This window comes from Caloenas nicobarica, chromosome Z, assembly GCF_036013445.1.
Source record: "Caloenas nicobarica isolate bCalNic1 chromosome Z, bCalNic1.hap1, whole genome shotgun sequence".
NCBI classification, from domain to species: Eukaryota; Metazoa; Chordata; class Aves; order Columbiformes; family Columbidae; genus Caloenas; species Caloenas nicobarica.
The window spans coordinates 48738443-48757670 of NC_088284.1; the positions used below are offsets into that span (position 1 = coordinate 48738443).

General features: G+C 35.3%; 1 protein-coding gene across 1 annotated transcript in view; it reads left to right on the forward strand.

Annotated features, from left to right (window-relative positions):
- The window catches only part of SPTLC1 (serine palmitoyltransferase long chain base subunit 1), a 39957-nt gene that overhangs the window by 8099 nt on the left and 12630 nt on the right, over window positions 1–19228 (forward strand). The window contains exons 3-9 of the mRNA XM_065657108.1: window positions 4467–4561; window positions 8454–8547; window positions 9020–9092; window positions 13667–13799; window positions 15581–15710; window positions 17550–17639; window positions 18367–18474. Coding sequence (XP_065513180.1) covers window positions 4467–4561; window positions 8454–8547; window positions 9020–9092; window positions 13667–13799; window positions 15581–15710; window positions 17550–17639; window positions 18367–18474 — 723 coding nt within the window. The remainder of the gene's footprint in view (window positions 1–4466; window positions 4562–8453; window positions 8548–9019; window positions 9093–13666; window positions 13800–15580; window positions 15711–17549; window positions 17640–18366; window positions 18475–19228) is intronic.

Here is a 19228-nt window from a genome sequence, read left to right on the forward strand (position 1 = left end):
GTATGTGCACAGCTGTGTAAATGTGTATATTATAATTTATAAAATATACATATGAACATTTTATATAATCTATTTTGTGTTTATTGTATATTAGTTGCTAAAATGTATAAATTTTATATTGACATGTATATTTTATTTAACATTTGTGTTCATATAAATTAAAAATATTTATAAAAAGGAAAGAGGAAAAGCTGAGAGATTAGTTCACTTACATTACAGCCCAAGAGAGTGGAAGTGGAAAGTTTTGAGTTAATTGTTTTCATCAAGTGGATATTTCCAATATCTTGAACTGAGGAGAAACAAGTGAATCAACTACATATTCATGATGTTACATTGTGAATTAGAATTTGGTTTCTCTCTGTGTTTGAAAATGAATACTATTGTTTTGAAATTTGGTGCCTATTTGGAAGGCCGAAGATGAAAGTGCTGTTCTGGATGTGGGGTCACTGTGCGAAAGCCTGCCTCTGGTCTGTCTTTTTGGTCAGAGGAAGATGGTCATGAAACATCATCAGGATGGACCAGTGTACTGAGATATTTGGTGAATGGAAGGAGGAAGGGGCACAGACTGTCCCATCTGCAGTGTGGATGCCTGTTTTAGGTTGAGATTGGTGCTCATTTTAATCACCAACATCTCCAATCCCCCACCATAATGAGGGAACTTATATGATAGAAGCTTTTGGTAAAATACTGCCTGTGCTAGCTACATGTGGAAACAGGAGACATAAGATGTGAAGATGCAATGGTTTGTTGTTTATGTTCCTCTGTCCATGAAAATGCAAAATGCCATGTAACAGGTGAGGAGAATGAATGTGAGCTAGAATTAGTAAAATGGTATTGTTTGAAATGAGAATTAGTCTTCTCCTGGAGATTTTATTTTGTGGTAAGAAAAACATCAGGATATTGCCACATCACATCTGTGGCTTGGCACCTATGCTGTTGGTTTGTGTGCTGCAAACATTTCAAAGGAAAGAGTGGAAACTTCTTACAACTTAATACGAATGGGAGAGAGAAGTACTAATTAGGAATTGCTCATTATGTTCACAGATCTCAACTGCAATTGTACTATCTTCATTTATTGTTGCTAAACAGGGTCCTTCTGTAAATACTATTTTTCTTTCTGCTAGACTGCGGAAAAAAGGTTTTAATTGAATTTGTGTATTGGTTGCTAAGCTGCATGGTGGTATTTTTGTACCCTTAGTTCAAAAAATTAGATGTAAATGAAAAAGTGAAGTACATACTTGCACAGATTTAATTCTGCCATCTTTGAAGAAAAGGTATGTTATGTTCCCTGCTCTGCCTTTGAACTATGTTGTATAAAAGCTGTTCAAATGTTCTTTGCATTCAGGTTTTAAACAGAAGAAACACCATTCTTCTCAAGTCCTTCCCTTTTAGGCATTTGATGTCATCTAATGCTTTCCTTATTTATCCTTCCATAACTGACAGGCTGCACCACTTCTCACCTGATTTATTGTGCTTTCTAATTAAAAGAAAAAAAGAACAACCAAAATAAAGGAAAAAAAAAACCCACTCTGTGCACTAAAATGAACACAAAATGGTTGGTGCGAGCTGCTCCATACATCAGGGATGTGGGGCATTTCGACACCAACTATCGTAGGAACAGAGAAGGTTGCATGAGTGTAAATCCTTCTTTCTGATTTTCAGAAGTCTTTTTGAACTCTTGTGAGAAGGTATAAGATACTCCTGGGCAATGGTAACTCAGGATATGGTTTCTCAGTATCATCAGCCAGTCTAGGTTGGGACTACTTTGTTGTGGCATCTAGTTTAGCTATATATCCATCCTGCTTTTGTTGAGTTAGTTTTCATCTTGATCGTTTTTCTGAACAAGGTTATTGCCTGGTTTTGTAACTGCCTATCCCAACACAAGGAAGAGGAATATGTATGTGGCTGGGAGAGGACTGTACTGTAGCAGCTGCTGGCTTGTAGTGATGTGGGTCAGCACACATAGTGTTAAATTACATCTTTGATTTTGGTTTTCAAATAGAAACATGGGATTGAGATGCACACTAGTACCTGTTCTGAGACAAGAATGGAATTGCTACTCTCTGTCTTGGATCCATGAAGTTTAACATACAGAGTTATGGTTCCACTCTGAGATTAAACTGAATTTGGGTGCTACTTTTCCACCATTTTGGTACTGTGATGCATATTCATCTTTATAGAGTGCATCATCTGGAAATCTTTTCCTGTAGGGTTCTTGAGATATTTGCTAAGTCATGTCAAACATGAGGGTTGATAATAGAATGCAGTAATGAATCACAGTCAATAGTATTTACACAAGCTTAATTTATTATTGTTCTGTTCTCTGGTCCTCAGATATGTGCTTGGATTTTTTTAATTGAAGCATTGAAATCTGCTATTAGACCTTCTACGGATGGCACTAGTACAGGATAAATTAATAAAACCCCTACTTTAATGTAGCATATGTAGGAGTATGTATGTAGCATTTCAATATATACACAACTGCATGCAAGGCTCCAGCTGGGGTCTGTCCTGTGGTGGCTAAAGAAAGTAAGCAAATTTTCTAGCATAAGTGTAGCCATTTCAAAATACTGAATAAATTCAGCTCTGTTGCATGTATTAGTGGCATTTTGTCTCTTTTGAAAGATATGTCCTGTGGGTTCACAGAATCACGGAATCACAGAATGTTAGGGATTGGAAGGGACCTCAAAAGATCATCTAGTCCAATCCCCCTGCCAGAGCAGAAACACCTAGGTGAGGTTACACAGGAAGGTGTCCAGGTGAGTTTTGAATATCTCCAGAGAAGAAGACTCCACAACCTCCCTGGGCAGCCTGTTTCGGTGTTCGGTCACCCTCACTGAGAAGAAGTTTCTTCTCAAATTTAAGTGGAACCTCCTGTGTTCCGCTTGAACCCATTACCCCTTGTCTTACTGTTGGTTGTCACCGAGAAGAGCCTGGCTCCATCCTTGTGACACTCACCCTTTACATATTTATAAACATTAATGAAGTCACCCCTCAGTCTCCTCTTTTCCAAGCTAAAGAGCCCCAGCTCCCTCAGCCTTTCCTCATAAGGGAGATGCTCCACTCCCTTAATCATCTTCGTTGCCCTGCGCTGGACTCTCTCCAGCAGTTCCCTGTCCTTCTTGAACAGTAGGAAATTTAAGATGAGAAAGTTCAATTAAAAGGTATTTAAAGAACCTCTGCAAAGTATTAGAAACACAAGTGACTATGCTTATATAAAAAGTATATTTTATGAAATACAGGACTATTGAAATTTCCTTTTGTTTTTTTGAAATAGGCCTCTGTGGAGCTCCTGGGATATTAATTAATACCTTGGAAATACCTAGAAACAATAGACCTCTGTGGAGCTCCTGGGATATTAATTAGTACTTTGGAAATACCTAGTAACAAAGTTATTAATTAGCTTGGTAAAAGGAAAACAATGAAAATGCAGGAGATTAGTTGTATTGTTACGTGTAGTTAATTTATTTTTTTCTTATCTTAATTTGGTTTTAACTTCAAAGGCTTTGAAAAGTGTATTTGGAAAAAACAACAATGGAAAAATGTATTTCTGTGGTGTTTTCAAAAAATGATTGCCGAATTTATATTTTGGTATTGAAATAAGTAGCCTTAAATATTCTACTCCTTTTGAAATAATAGACAATAAAAACCTGTTGTATTCATACCATTCCAAGGTAACATATTAACAAATACATTATCAGGTATGTCTTGCTGTGCTAGTGAATAATCCTCTGGGAAAGTTCTGCTTTCATGGTATGAAGGATGATGTTGGTGATTTGCCTGAGTGGTTGCTAATTTGTGTGAAACTAGTCTAATGCACCTGTTATGGTGGTCCACTGCATGTCCTTTGGAAAATCATCTAGCTGAGGTTTTCCAAATAGTTTTAAGCACTTTGAAAATGAATGTACGTTCAGTATTCCTCCATGGTTAGGTGGCAGATAAGTGATTAGTAGTTGTTGTTACCATTTCTCAAGCATTTGTCAGTTTTTCTCTGTTGTGTCCTGCTCACATGTGTGTTACTTTGCTAAGTATTTTAATGCCACCGTTGTTTAAACAGCACTGTTGAAGACTTGAGAATGTAAAGTGAGGCAATTTATATTCAATTATTATGTAATTTGTATTCAGTTACATAGACTGTAGGGGACAATTTTCATAATTAGTAGATTGAGTGAAATAGTATTGATTAAAACTTGGCAGGGACACCAAGTTACTATCTCTTCCCCTGATCATCATATGAGATCTTTAGTGCTGGGCTGGGCTATCTTTCTTTTCATCACTTTTCCTTTGAAGAATTCAGAGACCCTCAGTTGAACCTACAAAGATAATATCAATTCTCAGTGTCTCAGAAAGGTGATACCTATTAGCATACATAATTTCTTATACAAGTATTACTAACTGGTTATTAGCAAAAAAATTCTGTTCTAAGGGAAATCCTTTTTGAGCAGTATTTCTTATCTCCTGTTCAGGAAAAAGAAGAGTTGATTGAAGAATGGCAGCCAGAGCCTCTTGTACCTCCTGTACCAAAAGATCACCCAGCTCTCAACTACAACATTGTTTCAGGGTAAATGTAGCCAAAACAAATTCTGTTTTTATTTCAGCTGAAATACCTTATGTCTGTATTTTTAAGTGTATTTTGTACTAAGCATTTCCATATCCTTAAAACCTTTCATAAATGAATTGCATTTTTAGATAGCAGGACTGAATTTGCCACTGAAGAGATGGTCTGGGTTTTGCAACATTATCAAGACTACCTTAGTAAGAAAGTCTTTCTTTAAAAGTTGTAATTTTTTTTTTTTTTTTTTTTTAAATTTTGGGAGTGTGAGGAAGGACACTGTAACTTTGCCTTCATTGTGGGTCTCTATTGTTTAGTAGCAATTTTTGTCATTTCTCTGAATATGTAGACCCCAAAAATGGTTACCACCTTCTGTGTAGAGGTTGGGGGGAAACTGTATCATCACAAATCGCTTCAGAAGAAACTGATACTATGACCAGCCACTTGGCACTTCATGAAAAGTTGTTCCTCTTTGGACAGTCAGGAGTGGAGATGCTTGGTGGCAAAGTTGTTTTTTGAGGAAATTATGGCTCAGCACTACTTTCTTATGTGTTACAATGCTTTTAAAATGTGTGCTGACTTTTGCAAGAGTCACAGTATTTCAGAAATTGCTTTGAAATTTCTTTCACAAGTTTCAGATTTCTTTATGTTAGTAACTTTTACAATCTAAGCATTCTTAATATCTTTCTAGTGACACTAATAATTTAGAGTATTTTAGTGACAGAGCACAATTATTTCCTGTCACAGAGAGCTCCATTTTCATGGTTCTGCCACCACAGAAAAGTCTTCCTAAGGAAAGATATGCCTAATTTAATCAACTGTGATGTGAACAATCCTATTATTGTTCAGAATTTTGAAACAAGCAGTACTGTGGAGTTAAAGGAAGTGTTGGATGTTTAAAAAAAATCTGAACAAATATATCTTTTAGATTGGTTCAGAAAACATTTAATTATTCAGAACTTGCCAATGCTTACAGTTAGGGAATGTATTGTGACAGAATGTTAATATGCGGTGGCTGGTGAACTTAATAGTGACTATGGAGAAAACTTGGCATTTGTCTTGTAAGATTTAAACTGACAACTAACTACTTTCCTGCATGTTGCTCAACAGCTACAAGGTTGTAACTTGGGCTATAAACTTAACCCATGTTTCAGAATTAATACAGAAATGGAAGGGCATCCTAATTCCAGCTCAAGAGCATTTCTATCCTCTTTTTACTTTGTATTTTTAGGGGATCCTATTGATGCTAATGATATAGTCTTCTTTCAGTGATCTCCATGTGTTAAAGTCTATGTGAACAGTGATTTACATAGAACTTCATTATCTTAGTATGTGGTGGTTTAACATTGTGTATTTGCAGTAATGTCTGGATAGGCTCATAACCACTTAGGAAGTGTTAAATACTTCAGTAAAAATTTTGACCCTCTGTGTGGGGGAGGCAGACGTCCTCCTTTTTGCATATCCCAGTAGTGCCAAATGATGAGCAAAGCCAATAACACACAGAATCGTTCAAACAAAGAAAGTGACCAATCTTGAGTCAGTGGTGAAGAAGTTACCTGTAACGGCTCAGTCACAGTCCAGAAATTTGTTAGATCTTGTGGTAGCTTTTCTGTGAACTGATCTATGCATGATAGCTTAGTTGTACAAGATGTAGTTCAGAAAATGTAAACCTATTTCCTAAAACAGTATGTCTGAAAAAATTTCATGCTGATTCTTGTTTTGCTTTAAAATAAAAAGGAACTAATGATCTGGCTTTTATTAACTGTATCATATTCTGTGACTGGTTTTTCAATATATAGAACACTTAAGAGGTAAGTGAGACGTCACAATACAGATGGAATGCTTTCAGTCCTTAAAAGACAAAATTCCTGAAGGACTTGCTTGCAAGTTCTTTGAATGTGGCTTGAAATTTATATTTATATTTTTATTTACAGTTTTATGTACAGTTCCAGCTCAATCTTGTCCCTAACCATGATACTTAATGAACTCTATTGTACTAGAGGGAGGGAGAAATGTGAAAGAAATTAAGTGTTTCGCCGTTTTCCTTTTGCAAAGACTTGTGGGTTTTGATGTTGAAAGGAAGGTTTTATGATTCTGCTAGCATGCATGTTTTGGACATAATTATTCACTGGAATAAGCTTTTGAATGAATGTTTAGTGCTTAACCATGAGTGTTCCTTTAGAAGTTTGGGTAAAATTCTGATAGCGAAGTGTGTCCATGTCATGAGGGCTGCAGCTTTGTTAGGGGCAAGTTGTTGACGAACATGAGTGTATTTTCTAGCTTTGAGACGTGGAGCTGTGGAGGCAAATTGTTGTAAATATACCGGGTTCAGTAGTATGCTGGGAATATACTGAGCCTTGTGTTAGTGCCAAAATGGATAGGTGCCAGTCCACTCTTGTGAATATCTGTGAACCTAAGCAGTTGTTTCGTGTAACAGAACTTCCAGCGTTTGGTGCAGCTCATTGATGAGCAAGACAGAGGAGCACATCCAGGTGTATTTTTAATGGCAGCGAGTTCTCCAAGACAACGTTCTGTGCATCTGTATAATGTTACTGCTATGAAGAAAATGTGCAGCTGTAATGCAGGACTGCTCCTTTGTGGGGTCTGGTTCACCTTGTATCCATTTAATGTAATGGAATTACAGTAATGAAGATGCACGGCACATGCACTGTGTTAGCAGAAAGCTTTCCAAAGCTGTAAGCTTTGCAATTACTTGGTTGAAGCAACGTGCTTAATTTTTAAAGTTAAATGATGCAAAACAAAATCATGGAGGTTTTTTTTAAGTGAAGTTCAGGCAGTTCGGTGTTGTTCTTAATTTGTAGTGAATAGCTTAGACTTAGTTTATTTGCTTTGCACACCAAAGGTGCCCATTGGAATATTGGAGCAGCTGTGCAAAGGCATTTGATATTTGAGCGGCCCTGTTTAATTTTGATAGTGAAAATTGCTCAGTGCTAGTTTCCACATGGGAAAAGCTTCTTGAAACTATTATGTTTGAGGAATAGTATATGATCTCATCTGTAATATTTGACAATGCGTACAGAAATGGGCAGACAGAAGGTTTTGGATTTGGCTTAGCTTTGAGACTTCTCAACACTCTCGAGTGATTAATTGCAACTTTTGATTTTGTAGTATTGAAGTGTCTAATTGCCAAAACAGGATTGCTTTAGAATACAGCACACAGATGTGATGCTTGTGTTTAAACGGGTAATAGCTATTTTTATCTTCATTTTTTTAATAACTTTTTATGAATCATAATTTTTTAGGGCATAAAATGTCTCAGCCCTTTGCTTTATATATATTGTGTTCTTGTTCATTTGTTAATATTGAGTGTTTTCACACTTTCTATGTTTCCTGTTTACATGAGTTATTCAAACTGATGAATTAAACAGAATTGGAAACTTAAGATAACAGATAACACAATACTTTTGTCTGCTTACAGCTAGTACCTGTATTTCAGGAGCCCCGTTCAGTACAAGATTGGTATTGTGGGTTTGCTTTGTGACAAAAACATTGGCAGCAATGGAGTGTCCTTTTTATTTGTAGTATTCCTCCTCTCAAATAGATATCACTTTGCTTTTAAAGAAGCTTTATTTATGTCTTCAGCAATCATCTTTGTATGAATTAAGTTTTCAACAAGGAATCATTATATATCTCACGAAAGTATTTATGGTTTATTTATTAAAATACAGGAATACAGCTTCTGCTGAATATGGTAGTATATTTGTGACTCAACACTGAACTTAAATATTGATTGGCAGTTGCACAGGAGGAAGTAGAAAGAGGGAATCTTGAAAAAGCTGTGTGCCTTTCACTGCTGAAAAACAAAATTCCAGCACTGATTGACTGTTTATGAAAATAGGAACTGTTCATTCATAACAATAGGTCTGACTTTTTTTTTCAGTCCTCCCACCCATATAATCACTGTTAATGGCAAGGAATGTATAAACTTTGCATCATTTAACTTTCTTGGACTTTTGGATAATGAAAAAGTTAAGGTGAGTTCTTCCAGTTACTGTATTTCTGTGATTATTTCTGTTTTACTTTGTATGTTATCTTCAAATTAAGAATGACTTAAGAAAGCACAGTTTTTGTCAAGGAAGTATGCTTCTAAAGCAGCAAGGAGGATTATAAAACTTGTAATTTTATGGTATTTGAATTTGTCTGTTACTGAAGTTTAATCTGGTGTACCTACTACATGCTAGCTGATTATCAAGCTAGATTCGTATCTAATGTCCTTCATCCTGAGAATACAGTGAATGATGCTTAAACACTTGTCTAAAATAGTTTTGATGTGAAATTAATTTATAAAATTCAGTACACTATTATACTTCCTATAAAGCAGGTCATATTGCATGATGCAAGGATTAGCCTATATACATTGGTACGAAATTGTCAGCGTGAAGTATATCGAAAACTTAAAAATCTAGTGTAGGAAAAAATATTTCTTGTAATTTTTTTCTGTTAAAGAGTGCGGCACAGGCATCTCTGAAGAAATATGGTGTTGGTACTTGTGGACCTCGAGGATTCTATGGTACTTTTGGTGAGTAAATTTCTTTGATCTGTCTTCAACTGTGTTCAAACTGGTTTGTTAAGTCAGCCAAAATAGTCTTATAATAAGTAACAAATTATTTCTGTTGCTATGAAGGGCAGTTACCCTCTAACACACTTTTTGCTGTTATTGTGAAGGACTGGTAGTGTTTATTGTTTGTAGCTTTGTTTCTTATTATTTTTTTGTGTTTACTTACTCTTCCTAATGCTGGTCTTGGAGGAGAGTTGCAAAGTTAAATGTAATCTGGTTTAGTTTTGGTCACCATAGTAGAAAGATAAAATAAACGTGTTAGAATTTAATAATGCATGGTGAATTTCAGTGTAAATTAATAAGTTTCTAAATAGACCACAAGAGGGCAGTCTGATTTCTCTGATAAAGATTATTAGTAAAGTTTACATAGTGCTGTAGTCAGAATGAAGTTTTCCTTTACTGATAACTTTAGTGTTGTTATCTAGAGATTTTGTGACACAAGCAGGTGTTACTGAGGGTTTTTTCATTCTTTTTAAGAAGTAGCAAGTTGTTAAATATAAGTCTCTGGAAATAGTTCTTTACAGGTATTGCTGTTTTGAAATACTGCATGGAAACCAAAGTGTAATGCATGAATTAGCTGCACAGTTGCAGGCTAAACGTGTCAACGCATCATCTTATGAACTTTCCGGTCTCTTTCCGGTCTCTTCACAGCATGATTGTACTAAATGATTTCATAGACTTAGCTTCCCGTGCCTTGACTTGAATTCAAGACTAACTTGAACTTTTCTCAGTTAATCAAGCTAGTCCTGTAAGTGATCAGCCAGCCACCGTACCTATTGTGATTTGTTAGTAGTGTATATATCAGAACTAAATTGAGTCTTTGATATTGATCTTGTAGTTTGTTCATTAGCCTAGAACCCCAATTTATTTCAAAAGAAGGTGAGGGTAGCCCAATGATTAGTAGAGATCTTTCAGGAAGCTAGATTCCCTCACTGATCACACACAGTTCAGCAGTGATCTGTTGGAATTCGCACAGGCTTTTTTTTCAAAAAACATTGAAAAGCTCAAAGAAACTTGTGAACTAATGCCTACTGCCTTTTGAGTCCAAGCCAATTTTAAGTTTTGTGAAATCTTTCAGTTCGGTTCTTTCTAAGAATTATTTGAAACAGACTAGTTAAAAGTTTATTTTCTCTGGTGAGAGATTCTTTGGATTGTTTCTTGCCATCTTTAGAGGCCTATTCCTAAGATCCAAACTGCATAGGTTTTACATTTGGTTTAGTTGCTGTTTATTGGCTTCTGAATTTTTTGAGTAAATGTTCCATTTCACAAAGCAGGGTATAATAATCTGTGGTATTGCTGCATGACATCACTAGTGAGGAAGTTAAGTTATACTCACCTATTTGAGATATCTTTTACAGAAAAAGTAATGGAAAATTGGTTTTAAAATTGAGATAAACACCTGCTGTTCTTGCTGGATCACAGACTGTCTCCCCATTTTCCCTTGACTTCAAACGTTTGTGTATTACAGGATTATGAATCTCTAATGAGAAACACTTCTTACATCAGCAATGTTGTGTACCTCAAATTTTTTACGCAACTTTTTGTGGCTTTGACTTTGGTAAATGAGTCATGTTGTGTCCAGAACTATGCATTTTCCTCTTACTTAACTATATAGGATTTAGTTGGTGATTGTCAGTTGTTGTCACTCATCAGTCCCTAAGAGGGGATAATTCTATTTCATACCAGTATTAGAGATCTCTTTCTTTGGAAACATAGATACCATGTTATAATTTATTTTGAATGGAGACTTGATTCTTCATATCTCTGCCTGTTTGAAGGGATTTGGTAGCCTTAGTTAAGACATTTGTTCTTTGTGCTGTATATCTGAAAACTTCATCCATGCCTTTATTCTATGATAAGCCTGAAATACTATTATACTCACAAATAACTGAATCTTTATGTTGTTGGGGGTTTTTTTCTCCATAATGACAGCTGAGGGTGTATCACTTCTTTGGTTGTGTTTTGGTTTTTTTTAGTGTTGATAGCCTTGCAGCAACAATTTCAGTGTTACTGTGAAGATGAGGACTCGCTACCTGATAAAATATATAAAAGATGAAGTGGAATTGGGTCTCAGTTCTGCTTTTGACTTGGATGTGAGCATATGCTAGGCACTAAACAGTCACTTCATAACAGTTGTGGACAGTAACAGCTTTGTTAAGGTTTCCTGGTTGTGTAGAAAGCTGTTCCAATCATATCTTCCTCTGTGCAAATGTACTCTAGGTAGTGTTTGCAGTTTTCACTTAAGCTAGGCTAATCCAAGTAATGTAACCAGACTAAAGCAAATCATTGTAATAAATAATATGAGAGTCACATAGCATTCTGTTTTTATCATGGTAGAATGGTAGTGAAGCCTTAATACTGTTTTAGGCTTTTTAATCTCACAATTATACAAAGAATTCATTCGCTTATGTAATGATGTATGAAATTTGTGTATGCTGTATATCATTCTGAACTTAAGTGTTCTTGCCCTTGGTAAAATATACTAGACTTGTAAAATTTTTTTTCTTAACACAAATCTGATTATATTCATTAGCTCATTGTTGCTGACAGTATTTCTTTCACCTACTGTTTTTACCTAGACCTTTCTCATTGTAGCTGTGGTTGTTGCTGAGTAAAGCTCAGTGAGAAGCATGCAAGTTTTCATTTTTAACTGTGATGGTCTCATAATCTTTTCCAGTTTTTTAGTTAAAGGATGTAGGCAGTTTTTTACACTCAAACAAAACATTTTTTCCCAGTAGGTATCAATAGCTGGGCACTCGAAGTAGTAGTTCTGTCCTTGTTTCCCATAATTTGTTATTCTCTATGGGCAGGGCTTCAAGAAGGAACATTTTTGGCTGAGCGTTGTTTGTATTGCATGGTTTAAGTACCATGTGTCCAGTCTCTTTTTTTTGGTGCTTGCTGACAGAAAAAGATCTGTCTTGGGCTTTTTGTTCAATAATTGAATCGAAGGTAATCTGTCCTGTTTTGAAGGCTGACTGGAGATGGTTTTATTGGTTCTGAAGTCCATATTACAATAAAGGAAAAGATACAAAAATTCTGAAAAAGGACTGCTTAAAATCTCTGTCAGAAAGTAGATTAGATAAATCAGTATCCTTCCTTCCAGAAACTTTGGAGAATAAAGGCTGTTCTGGGTTTCTCAAAATGTTTGGTATATCCAATACAGGTTGATCAAAGCGATAGGTAGCAAAAGAAAATTTTCAAATAATAAGTGATTAAAGTTTGTGTTTCAATTTAAAAACCAGTTGAAAAATAAATAAAATAATTCCTTTCCATTTTGTTTTTGATGCTCAAGTAAACATTAGGAGAGGATTGTCGAAGATTTATAGTTTACAGTCTATAGATAAAATTGCTCTTGAGTGTGATTGGAAGGCAGTTGTTTGGAGATATACCTTTTACTTTTATTGTAGAAATATGTGAATCAAGTGGATGTGCCCTTTTGGGTTAATATTTAGTACGATAAAGTTAAGAGATTTACAAAGTCCTTTCGTCCTACACCTTTGCTGTTGGTGCCTGCCTAGAAATAGCAACATGGACATAACTGTGCCTCATAGGCTTTTGAAGAATCCGTATTTTTAACTGATGATGCCTGATTTGATTTTAGTTTCAATGAACTTCCAATAATTGTGGAGAGGTAACATTTGGTCAGTGGTCATCTTTCAAGTCACACACTAAGAACCTCTACTTGCCCTTTAATCTTGCTTATTTCCAGTTGATAAAATGCATGATTCTCTGAGTAACGTTTTCTAGCAGAAGTAGGTAGTGGCAATAGAGTTGCACAATTAAAATAACAGTTTGTCTGATATAGGTTATTTTGCTTAGGCAAAATACTTAATGCTGTGGTCACCTTTCTGCAGCAACAATCCACTCACCTTGTGGTATTGCCCTTCTTAATCTTTTGATTTAGTGGTGTTTTGTTTCTAATGTGGGTCACTTTGACCAAATTGGTTTAGGAAACGCTCTGTGTGTAGTTATGTCAATTTATCTTAAGGGCGAGTAATCTCTGGCATGGAAATGATGACCTCTTCAATTGGCTGAAGTGTGTTGAGGAGATGGTATGTGATTGCAGCCTGACAAGAGCAGTTTTCTGTTATGATAGCTGTGCTGTATGCAGTGGAAGCATCAGCTTGGGAGAATGTCTGCCAACAGGACGTCATAATCACTCTAAATTACATAGCTGTTGATTGTCTGACTGTAGTAAGTGTGCCCTCTAGTCACAGTCCATGAACACTGCATCGTTCACTTGTAGTCTAATCACAAGTAGATTTTAATTACCATTGCATAAGAACATGAGAGAACCACATTACATAAATATTTTCAGATCTATCAAAGCTTCTGCTTAATATTGGGTTACTTACCAGTTTGAGTGAGGCTGGATCAGTTGCAGCTGTTTTTTTGGAAGTTATTTGTTGTAATGCTCTTCCTATGAATGTGTGTTCTGTTTGCTTCAATTAGATGATTGCTAAAAGCAATTATAGTCTTTCTGATATGAAAACAAGTAAACTATCTAAGATCTTTTCAATTCTTCTCTCAAATAGATGTGCACTTAGAATTAGAAGAGCGACTAGCAAAATTCATGAGAACAGAGGAAGCCATTATATACTCATATGGATTTGCAACAATTGCCAGTGCAATTCCTGCATATTCAAAAAGAGGGGACATTGTGTTTGTGTAAGTATTGTGATCTACTAGGGAAATTCCAGATTAGAGTTTTCCTTTCAATTTTTCCTTTTCAATATTGTTAATCATATTAAATTAACTGTTCAGAAAATAATGCTGGTTTTGATCAAGGATTTTATTGTACAAAGCTCGACTATCTTTTCTTCACCAAATACTCCAAATCAAATCAGCTACTGCTTTTATCGTGGAAGAGCAGACTTAGGCACTCAGCTGAATAAAAAAACCAACAAAAAACCCAAACAAACCAACAACACACTCAAACTAAACTAAACTAAACTAAACTTGCGAATGCCAGAACTAACAGAAGTCTAATACCTAGTTTTCTTCTTAAGAAACTGTACAGTCATATTTGCTTTCCTGCTGTTTACTGCTGGCGTTTCACCTTTCTTGCAAGACAGTTGTTCCCGTAATACATATTTGCAATGGATTAGTTAGATAAATATTGGTACATTTTAAAATAACACAAAACCAGCTATACAGGATTCAGCAAGTATGTAGTCTGTGAGAGTAGCTAGTTGTAATTTCTCTAAGGAAAATTAAAAAGCAGGAGATACAATGTACCCATACTCAAGACTTTTCTGAGCCAGAGAGGAGGGTTTGAATTTAGTAATAGTCAATGGATTTTTCTTAAGCCTTGTTATTCTTTTAGTACCTTTGTAAATCTTTAATATCCATAATGCTTTTATGACATGTAGTTTCACAGTTTAACTTGAACATTTTATGAAAAAAACCATGAAGAAGTACCTGTTTTGAATATTACAGCTACTAGTTTCAACTGATGCGTTTTATTTTTAGACAGTGAACTGATGCATCTTCTCCATGAGAGGAGTGAGTGAGTGGCTACTTGGAGCTTAGCTGCCTGCTGGGGTTAAGCCACAACAAGCTGATAATTTTGAATTTGTCTGCCAAAATCTTTCTTAGTGCTCTCTTTTCTAAGTGTAAGACTTGCAGCCTATTTCACTTCTTTTGCAGAGGTTTTTTAATAACTTCAGTCGTGGGTTTTTTTGGTCATCTTTGAACATTTTCCAGATCAGTTTTTTTGAGATGGACAACCAGGATTGTTTGTGCACACTATTCAAGATGTCAGTATATCCTCGATTTAGCTATCTTGTACTGTTTCAGCTTCTCAGTGAAAAAAGATCTCACCATATTTAAAACCAACTTGGTTGAAGTTACTACATTTAGCATGTGCAGAAGGTTTAATTTAGTTGCCACTTTTAGAAGATTATTCTACTTAAGCAACCGTGAAATTGCATACTCCATCGTGCTCAGAGATTTGCTTTTCCAGCACTTCAAAATGATGAATAGTTCTTTGAACACTGAGATAGTAATTCCCAAAGGATATTAAAAAGCAGGTTGTGAATACTTGAAGGACCACTATAAATGTCACAGGCACATCTTTGCACTTTTTTTCTAAGACCCAGAGCAGATGGAGTGAGAGGTTTTTGGGATGATTACCATGGTAGTATACCTGGTCAATGGAATGCTGTGCTCAAATAAACTGGTGTCACATACAAACAAAAGGACCAGTGTATACTTCAAGAAAAAAAGCTGTAGGCTCGCTTTTAGTGGCTGTAGTGCATAGGGAAGTTGAGAAGCTTTGGAAATGAGTTTTCAAAGTGTAAAGAAAATATATGATGCTTTAATAAATCTAGTTTTAACTACACCTAAGTACAGATATTTGCTCAAAAGCAGTACAGTCCTAATAGCCAGCTTTCTTTGAATAATTGTTAAACCTAGTGCAAACTTAGAAGGGCTTGCTGTATTTACAGAGATGAAGCTGCCTGCTTTGCTATTCAGAAGGGTTTACAAGCATCTCGTAGTAACATCAAGTTATTTAAGCATAATGATATGGCTGACCTTGAACGACTGTTGAAAGAACAAGAGACTGAAGATCAAAAGGTACCATTCCTTTGAAGAAATATGTGTACTCTTTCGTGCCACCTCCCCCACATTTTTGTTTACTGTGTTGTATAAATGAATGGATGCAATGCTTATAGGCACTTACTTGGTTTTCCTAGATTTATTGAGTAGTTAATGTTGCTTATGTAATTAAGATGGATTTTTAAAAAATATTTATTTAGTTGCATTTGCCTGCGTAACCACTGGAAGTGAGCTTACAGGTGTTGGTAGTGGGGGAATACCTTTATGGGCAGATGACTGAAGTGTGAGATTATTTTATTTTTTTAAAAAAACTATTACAGAACTATTTTTTTGACTTTTAGAAATTTGTATCACTGCGTTTACCTAATAAATAATGTAAGTTAATTATCAGTTTAAATGCCACACTGTAAAATCAGCACAAAAATGGCTAGTCCTAACCCTTTAATTTATAAAATCAACATGACTCTTTTTTTTTTTTTCTTAGACTCTTCCCCTACCTTGCACTCAACTCTTAAGATATTCTCTTTCTTGAAAAAATTGGGTCAGTTTGATGGCTTGCTTCTCATTCTGACAGGAATACAAGAGGGTGTCCAAAAGCAGCTACTGAAGTCAGGATCAGCATGTACAGATAACTTTGTTAATTTTAAAAGAATTAGCTGAAGAGCTAATCACCATTATGTACCTTGTTCACAGAATGTTGCAAAGTTACAGACAATTGGAAGAAAGCTGATTTTGTGCTAATACATAATAAGAACAAAGTAGATGAACTGTGTAATTATAAGCGAATCAGCTAACACCAGTCTAAATCAGTAATGGATCTGATTAATAGCAAATTTCTAGACAACATAGTAGTTACATTACCTTAATGGAAAATACATCTTGTCAGATAATCTTTACGCGAGTTTTTAGATGTGGTTGACAGACGAGTGATGCAATTTGTGTAACACATTTGGTTTGTTAGAGCAGAGTGCTTTGATTTAGCCGTGTGCTTCATTTTTTAATGTAATTAGCTGAATGTGAACATAAAGTTGGTGGCCAAGAGCTTGATATAGACCATGTGTGTTTAACTCATACTGACTAGGAAAGGGTAGATCATACCACTAGAGTTGGTCCAACTTATGGAGTGGACTGTGCCTAGTTTTGGTGCCTACCACTCAGAAAAGTCAAATAGGTATTCTCTGAATCCTTATATAAGAACTTAAAAAGGTAAGAAGCGTGACTTAATATCCTTGCTCAAAAGATATAAACATGTTTAAAGTAAATACCAGTATATGACATTTTAAAAGAACAAAAATCATACCATTGAAGTTTAAACAGAAACCAGTGCAGGATATTCTTTGGGCCTCTGTTGTCCGGAGATCAAACAAGGAGTTTGTAACTTGAATGTTACAAATACTTATGGATTGTGTTTTATGAAGACGCTACTTGTGTTTGTGCTGCATTGAGAATCCTGGTGCACAAAACACTTGTTGAAAAGCCTTCTAAATGCTCAGATTAATGATTAACATAATAGAGGCAAAGATTTGTTAGTATTTATGAATAAAATATAAACAATACAACTACAAAATAATGTTCAAATGGGTTTGTTATGATTTGTTGCAAAACAAGGCATCTTAAATCTTGTGTAAGAGTTAAAATCTTTAAAATTATTACAAAATAAAGAAAAACTAGTCCAATGAGTTATTACAACTTTTGTTACAAGTGATAAACACTATTTAAACTTAAGTAGAAGCTTACTTGAAAAAGAGACATTACCTTCCTTCCCTTCCCATTACTGCCCTTCTCTATCAAAAAATCTTCAGAGCCTTGCTTGTTAGTAATAATTGATATAATCTGAAACCATGTCTTTCTCTGAAGAATCCTCGCAAGGCCCGTGTAACTCGAAGATTTATTGTAGTGGAAGGATTGTATATGAACACAGGAGATGTTTGCCCTCTTCCAGAATTGGTAAGTGGTTTCAGTTTGCCTTTTAAACTCTCCATATGAAAATATGTGGCTGATGAAATAGTAATAACACATAGTTAAGCCTACATAGAAAAGCTTTGCATGCAGTTTTTTTGTTTACCTTTTTGCTTTCGTAAACTCTACTGATAAACAGCAATCCCAAATCTTACATGGTTTTGAAACTTCTGATCAGGATTAGGATTCTGAAGCTATATGCAATGAGACTTGCAAATGAATATCTGATTGTGATCTTAGTTTTTAACCTGTAAAATATACTGTATTTTCAGCTATGCCGTATGCTACTAAATCATTAGACTAAGTAATATCTAAAAAAAAACCAAACAAAAAAAAATGCAAAAAAACCCTGTCATAAACAGTGACTCCAAGGAAAACATTTGCTATTCAGCATAAATTGGCTTTTTGTGCTGGCTAAAATCTAGTAGATAATGGAAGAAATGCTGTGGAAATGCATCATCTTGAAAGTACTAGATACCTTATTTAAAAAAAAAATCAAAATTTTTTTCAGTACACGAACATTTATGAAATTTAGTCTTACATGGTGGAACAATTTTGAAGGCTTTTAAAATGTCTTAATGACAGAAGACAACTCTAGAGCTGACATTTTCGCGGTATTCAGGATACTGTACTTGTCTGTCTTTACTTTATCTCCCCCACCCATTTTCTTACCGAATTCTGATGAGCTTGACTTGTATTTTTTGCTCTATTTTAGATAAAATTGAAGTATAAATACAAAGTGAGAATATTTTTGGAGGAGAGCCTTTCCTTTGGAGTCCTTGGAGAACATGGAAGAGGAATTACTGAACACTTCGGAATAAATGTAAGTGCTTTTTTGTGGGTTTTGTTGTGAGCAAGAGACTTATACAGGAGCAAATTGCACAATGGATTTCTTATACCTGTCGCATTAGCAGTGTTTAGTAATGTACAATAGAAACTTTAACATACTTTATCAGTCTTAAAGCGTTCAGATCTTGGCACTTTTCTTTCTTTCACGTGCTTACTTGAAATAATTTTACTTATGTTTAATGAGGAAGATAACAAAAGAATTATTACAATGCATAATTTTATGCTTTTTTGGACACTCAGTGAGATGATGATTGCAGTATTTTCCAGCCACATACACTTAAAAGTGTCATACTTGCACAGAAATATTTGGAGGCTAGGGCTAAGTCAGAAAAATCTTTTCAGTGTATAACCAGTGTGCTTTGCTCTGTTACCTTTTACTCCTGCGAGGGAAGCATACAGGGTATTTCAAAAAGGTAGACCAAATTTCAAAGAAACGCGATTTCAAATTGGGTCCATCTTTTTGGAATACCATGTAGGATAAAGCTTTTGGTGGTTCTTTCAAATAAGTTGTCTTACTACTCTACTAACAGGTTAAGCCAAAGTATTTTTCCAAGAGTCTACCTTTTGTAGCGTTTATTGAGCTGAGGAGTACTTTGGAAATCCAAAACAGTGTCCTTGCAGTTGCTATCACAACCACCTGAGCTGGGGAAGTGGGGAAGGAAGAAGTGCTCTTTCAGTTGCCAGCGTCTTAGTGTGGAGCATCTCTCACTACATTCTGACAGTGTCCG